The sequence below is a fragment of the Sapajus apella genome, unplaced genomic scaffold, assembly GCF_009761245.1.
Source record: "Sapajus apella isolate SASKATOON/1434 unplaced genomic scaffold, GSC_monkey_1.0 scaffold35, whole genome shotgun sequence".
NCBI lineage: Eukaryota > Metazoa > Chordata > Mammalia > Primates > Cebidae > Sapajus > Sapajus apella.
The window spans coordinates 7,869,412-7,876,539 of NW_022436975.1; the positions used below are offsets into that span (position 1 = coordinate 7,869,412).

The following is a 7,128-nucleotide window of genomic DNA, read 5'->3' on the forward strand; positions in this document are numbered from 1 at the left end:
CCTCCTGGGTTCAAGCAATTCTCCTGCCTCAGCCTCCCGAGTAGCTGGGACTACAGGCATGCACCATCATGCCCAGCTAATTTTTGTATTTTTAGTAGAGACGAGGTTTCACCTTGTTGACCAGGATGGTCTCGATCTCTTGACCTCGTGATCCACCCGCCTCGGCCTCCCAAAGTGCTGGGATTACAGGCTTGAGCCACCGCGCCCGGCCTACTTTTTTTTTGTAATGTGAGACAGAGTCTCATTCTGTCACCCAGGCTGTAGTGCAGTAGTGCGATCACAGCCCACTACAACCTCGACCCCCAGGGCTCAAGCAGTCCTCTCACCTCAGCTTGAGTAGCTGGGACTACAAGCGCACACCACCATGCCCGCCTAATTTTTTAATTTTTTTTGTGGAGACAGGGTCTTACTATATTGCCCAGGTTGGTTGCCAAAGGTTCAAGCAATCCTCCCACCTCATCCTCCCAAAGTGCTGGGATTACAGGAGTGAGCTACCGCACCCAGCCTGGTTTTTTGTTTTTGGGTTTTTTTTTTTATTTTTTTATTTGTGTGGATGTGGTTGATGATGGTCATGTGTTTTTGGTAGTACATTAATATAAAAAGAATTCACAGCAGTTGGCTCTAATGAATAAACTGAGTAACATTTTTAATTATGTACTTTTGTGTTGTTAGAATATTTATAGCAAAAGTTCTTATATATTTTAATAATAATGGTATTATGAAACAATTATACTTACTGTGATCCTTCATCATTTTTCTTAATTTGTTACTGAGGAAAATAACTTAGTTGAGTCTTGATTTTTTTTTTTCTTAGTGCAGCCAGTAAGTAGCAAAATGCTGGCTGTGACTGAAGTCAGTGGTGTTTCATCAGGCTCTCCTGTTTCTCTGGGCATGTCATTATATACATGTTCTGCTTGTAATTATTTGATGTGACTTCATTTTTAGATAAATTCACTTGTGTTACTCATTTTTTCTTAGTGAGCATCTATATTCTTTACCTTTTATTTTAGCTGAAGTGAAAAAGAAGAAGAACAAGAAGAAGAACAAAAAGGTCAATGGCCTGCCTCCTGAAATAGCTGCTGTTCCTGAGCTGGCAAAATACTGGGCGCAGAGGTACAGGCTCTTCTCCCGTTTTGATGATGGGATTAAGTTGGACAGAGGTAAAGTATCTATGTATTTTTTAGCTTTATTTTGAAACCATTTCAAACTTACAGAAAGTTGTAATAATAATACAGGGGATGTTCATATTCCCTTAAGCTGTGTTCAACATTTTGCCCCATTTACTTTCTCATTCTCTCTCCATATGTATGTGTGTGTATCTTTTTCTGATCCACTTAAATACGTCATGCCCATACTCCTTAATACTTTAACATGTATTTCCTAAGAACAAGTATATTTTTGTTTAAAAGAGTAAATTATCAATTTAACATTGTTAAATTGGTAAGATTATAATTGATGAGATTATAATCTACAGTTTATACTCTAGTTTCATCAGTTGTCCTAATCTTGTCCTTTATCACATACTTTTTTCCTTCCAGTAAAGGATCATGTATTACATTTATTTTTCATGTTATTTTTCCATTAGTTTCCTTTAATCTGGAATCTTAAGTCTTTTTTGTCTTTCATGACTGACATTTCTCAAAGGATAAGTGGCCACTTACTTTATAGAATGTCCTTCAATTTGGGGCGGGGTGTGTGTGTGTGTGTGTGTGTGTGTGTATTTTTAAAACTTCAGATTTGGGTTTAATCTGTATTTGTGGCACCTTAGGATAGATAGAAAAGCAATTGATAAGTTATTAAACAGAAAATCTGAAGAAGAAATATCTAGTGCAGAAAGGTAGAATTTAACGAATTAACTTTGCACATTTTGAGTTCTTTCTCCAGCTTTCCCGCTGTGATCTGCAACAACTTACTTCATTCAGTCTTGCAGACTGATGCTCATTTTCATGTTGGGGTTACCTAAATACTGGTTTTTATTAACTAACAAAATCAGAAGTTGTTGATCTGTGATGGAATTTCAGGGGTTCTCCGACCCTTTTAAAATAATTTGCAAAATATTGTATATTGGGAAAAGTACGTAGGAATTTGTAAGGCGAAATAAGACTGGAAAACACTTGCAAATCTTTTCCAGTATTGAAGAGCCATTTAAAGTTTTGGTCAGGGGAGGCATCAGGAAAATGAACACACATCATTTTTATTTATTTATTTTTCTCTTCTTTTCTTTTTTTTTTTTTTTTTTTTTGAGACAAGGTCTTACTCTGTCACCCAGTCTGGAGTGCAGTAGCACAACCTCTGCTGACTGCAACCTCCACCTCTAGGCTAAAAGCAATCCTCATGCCTCGGCCTCCTGAGTAGCTGGGATTACAAGCAAACACTACCATGCTTGGCTAATTTTTTGTAGAGACAGGGTTTTGCTGTGTTTTCCAGTCTGGTCTCAAACTCTTGGGCTCAAGTGATCCACCTGCTTCTGCCTCCCAGAGTGCTGGGATTACAGGCATGAGCCACCACGCCCAGCCCAGCACATCATTTTGTTCACAGAAATGTCTTTCTGAAAAATGTAAATTTGTTCTGCTAGGAAAGAATGAGGTCATTATTCTGTTTTCTCTAGAGTGAACACAGGACCTCATTTCTGAAAATGATGAGGCTCTGCTATTCCTCCTGGACTTCTGCAGCCCTGTGGCCTTTTGCTGTCAGCTCCTTGATTTTTCTAACCCTTTAAAAACACGCAGTTTTGGTCGAGCGTGGTGGATCATGAGGTCAAGAGATCGAGACCATCCTGGCTAACATGGTGAAACCCCATCTCTCCTAAAAATACAAGAGTTAGCTGGGCGTGGTGGCACATGCCTGTAATCCCAGCTACTCAGGAGGTTGAGGCAGGAGAATCACTTAAACCCGGGAGGCGGAGGTTGCAGTGAGCTGAGTTTGCACCATTGCATTCCAGCCTGGCAACAGAGGGAGACTCTTTGTCTCCAAAAAAAAAAAAAAAAGTATGTAAGATACAGTAATGTTTGCTACCTTTATGCTTGCCTTGGCTTTTTGAAATTGAATATGTTAACACAAATACTCTTTCATTGCAGAGGGCTGGTTTTCAGTTACACCCGAGAAGATTGCAGAACACATTGCTGGCCGTGTCAGTCAGTCCTTCAAGTATGACGTGGTAGTAGATGCATTCTGTGGGGTTGGAGGAAATACCATTCAGTTTGCTTTAACAGGAATGAGAGGTAATTAGCCATCAATGGAAGAGAACTATTTGATGTCAGCTTATTCAGTAAATGTTTCATTTTGCCACAACCTATCTTATTGAGATTTAATATATAATTAATAATTGAATATGAAATGATTTAAAATATTAGCATATATTAGGCATACGCTTTGTATTGCATGCTGATGTAAATGCTTCATACAGTTGACCCTTGGACAATACGGGTTTGAACTGTGTGAGTCCACTTACACCCAGATTTTTTTTAGTAAATATATTGGAAAATGTTCTGGAGATTAGTGACAATTTGAAAAAAAAAAAAAAAACACTTGCAGATAAACCCCCTGTCGCCTAGATATATTAAAATAATTTAAAAGTTAGGAATGTCATAAATGCATAAAGCATACGTAGATAACTAGTCTGTTTTATCATATACTACCATAAAATATGCACAAATCTTGGTCAGCCGGGGTGGTTCACGCCTGTAATCCCAACACTTTGGGAGGCTGAGGCAGGCAGATGACCTGCGGTCGGGAGTTAGAGACCAGCCTGACCAACATGAAGAATCCCCATCTCTACTAAAAATACAAAATTAGCCGGGCATGGTGGCACATGCCTGTGATCCCAGCTACTTGGGAGGCTGAGGCAGGAGAACCGCTTGAGCCTGGGAGGCGGAGGTTGCAGTGAGCCAAGATCTCGCCATCACACTCCAACCTGGGCTACAAGAGCCAAACTCTGTTTCAATAAAAAAAATGTGCACAAATCTGTTATAAAAAGTTAAAATTTGCCTAGGCATGGTGATTCATGCCCATAATTCTAGCAACTTAGGAGGCAGGAGGATCACTTGAGGCCAGGAGTTTGAGACCAACTTGGTCTCTAGAAAAAATTTTAAAGTTTGACTAGGCACAGTGCCTTACGGCTGTAATCCCAGCACTTTGGGAGGCTGAGATGGGCGGATAACCTGAAGTCAGGATTTCCAGACCAGCCTAGACTGGCCAACATGGTGAAACCTCGTCTCTACTAAAAATACAAAAATTAGCTGGGCATGGTGGCACGCACCTGTAGTCCCAGCTACAAGAGGCTGAGGCTGGAGGCTCGTTTGAACCCTGAAGGCAGAGGGTGCAGTGAGCCAAGATCACGCCATTGCACTCCAGCTTGGGTGACAGATGGAGACTCTGTCTTATAAAAAAGAAAAAATTTGAAAATTAGCCAGGCATGGTGCTGTGTGCCTATAATCCCAGCTACTCAGGAGGCTTTGATGGGAGGATGACCTGAGCCCAAAAATTCCAGGCTACAGTGAGCTATGATTGCACCACTGCGCTCCAGCTTGGGCAATAGAATAAGACCCAGGCTCTTAAAAAAAAATTATACGACAGTCTTGGTGGCTCGAACCTGTAATCCCAACACTTTGGGAGGCCGAGGCAGGTGGATCACCTGAGGTTGGGAGTTTGAGACCAGCCTGACCAACATGGAGAAACCCCATCTCTACTAAAAATACAAAATTAGCTGGGCATGGTGGTGCATGCCTGTAATCCCAGCTACTTGAGAGGCTTGAACCCAGGAGGCAGAGGTTGCGGTGAGCCGAGATTGCGCCATTGCACTCCATCCTGGGCAACAAGATCGAAACTCTATCTCAAAAAAAAAAAAACAACCCAATCATAACATAAAATTTAATCAAATGTAATCAAAACTTAGACTGTACTTGGCACCATTCAAAACCAAGAGAAATGTAAACAGATGTAAAGACGCAGCATTAAATCATAACTACATAAACATAGCTAGAGTACAAACTATAATTGCCGCACAGCCACCTCCTGCTATTGGTGAGCTCCAGTGTTGCAAGTATCTGCTTAAAATGCAGTGTGATGCAATCATCTCCACGTAAGCAGTTCATCTCTCCTATAAATTGCGTGTAGCAATAAAAAGTGATCTCTCAAGGTGCTCGTACTTTTCATTGTGTTTAGTGCAGTATCATAAACCTTGACTAATATCATGGGACCCATATGAAGTGCCACTAGTGAGATGCTGGAAGTCATGACATTACAAGGAAAAGTTGAATTGCCTGATAGGTACTGTAGATTAAGGGCCATTTCAAACAATTCATCTTGTAAACAGATGGTGTAAACCTGCCTTATCGCTGGGTGCAGTGGCTCACACCTGTAATCCCAACACTTTGGGAGGCGGAGGCAGGTGGATCATCTGAGGTCAGGAGTTCGAGACCAGCCCTACCAATATGATGAAATGTCGTCTCTACTAAAATTATAAAAATTAGCGGTAGTTACAACTACTCAGGAGGCTGAGGCAGGAGAATCGCTTGAACCTGGGAGGTGGTGGTTGCACTGAGCCAAGATGGCACCACTGCACTCCAGCCTGGGCAACAATGAGACTCAGTCTCAAAAAAAAAACCCTACCTTATCAATAAATTCAGTACTGTAAATGTATTTTCCTTACGATTTGCTTAGTAAGTTTTTCTCTAGGTTCCTTTATATTAGGAATACAATGTATAATACAGTGTACAAAATATGTTAATCAACTGTTTACATTATTGGTGAGACTTCAGATCAACAGTAGGCTATTAAAAGTTAAGTTTGGGGAATCAAAAGTTATGCATAGGTTTTTGACTGCACAAGGGGTCAGGGCTCCTAACTTTCATGTTAAGGGCCAACTGTATGTATTATTTTATTTAGTCAACAATATTGTGAATTATGTCTTAGTCTCTGTGTTTCCCAGACAAACTGAGACATAAAGAGATAAAATAACTTGCCCAAGATTATACCGACATACCTACTAACTTGAAGCCAAGATAATATTTTATAAAACCAAAAGTACTAAAATGGCAGAGTATTGAATAGTGGACAGGAAGTCCCAGCTTTGCCATTCACCATCTTTGTGACTTTGGACATCATTTAACCTTAATTTAAAGGAGACGTTGAATTTAGATGACCTCTGTGATACCTTTCAAAAAGCTTTAAATTTCAGAGATTGAAAATCATTTAAATATTACCTTACCCTCATATAGTATTTGTTGCCTGACTTTGGGATCACAAGAAAGAAAACCTCTATCACTTTGTAACTGCCAGTAACTATGTCAAGTAGGTAATGTGCTTTTGCCGAGGGGAAAAATGGGTTGAAGAAGTTGAACATTCTACCCAAACCGATATAGCTGGGTCAGAAAGCAGGGTTTTGTTTGTTTGTTTCTTTGTTTTGTTTTTGAGACAGGGTCTCACTATATCGCCCAGGCTAAAGTGTAACAGTGGCATGATCAGGACTCACTGCAGCCTTGAGGTCCCAGGCTCAAGTGATCCTCCCAACTTAGCCTCCCACGTAGCTGGGATTTCAGGCACATGACATCATGCCCAGCCAATTTTTTAAAAATTTTTTGTAGAGACAGGATCTTGCTATATTCCCCAGGCTGGTCTTGAAGCCCTGGCTTTAAATAAACCTCCCCTTGGCCTCCAAAAGTGCTGGGATTACAGGCATGAGCCATCACACTCAAACAAGAAGCCGAGTTTTTATTTAGTTTTTATTCTGAAGATGCATATTTTTAAATATCTTCATATTATGCATATCAATGATAGTTTCATTTCAACAGATTTCTATTGAATCTCATTAATTTATGTGAAATTGTTAATGTTAGGTAGGAAGGTATAATATGATTCTGGAAGGCATGTAGCTGTAGAAAAAACAGACTCAGTCCCTGCTTGGTCTTGTCAGATAAACTGACTTTAATCAAATTGTGCTGAAAATGATCTTAACCGCTTTACCGTTACACAGATTTTTAAGGCCCATGCTGATGAAATGTGGCCCCTGTTTTACTACTCCTATAGTCAAGGGCATGATATTTGCTAACTTTGTGTGGTCTCCTGACAGCCGAGAGACAAGCTATTTTCATATTTACTAGAATAGTGATTATTTTATTTTTTTTCCTT

General features: G+C 40.1%; 1 protein-coding gene across 4 annotated transcripts in view; it reads left to right on the forward strand.

Annotated features, from left to right (window-relative positions):
- The window catches only part of TGS1 (trimethylguanosine synthase 1), a 56,196-nt gene that overhangs the window by 29,292 nt on the left and 19,776 nt on the right, over window positions 1–7,128 (forward strand). For all 4 annotated transcript variants that reach the window (XM_032296104.1, XM_032296103.1, XM_032296105.1 and 1 more), the window contains 2 exons: window positions 1,011–1,160; window positions 3,078–3,221. In XM_032296104.1, the coding sequence (XP_032151995.1) occupies window positions 1,011–1,160; window positions 3,078–3,221 (294 nt within the window). The remainder of the gene's footprint in view (window positions 1–1,010; window positions 1,161–3,077; window positions 3,222–7,128) is intronic.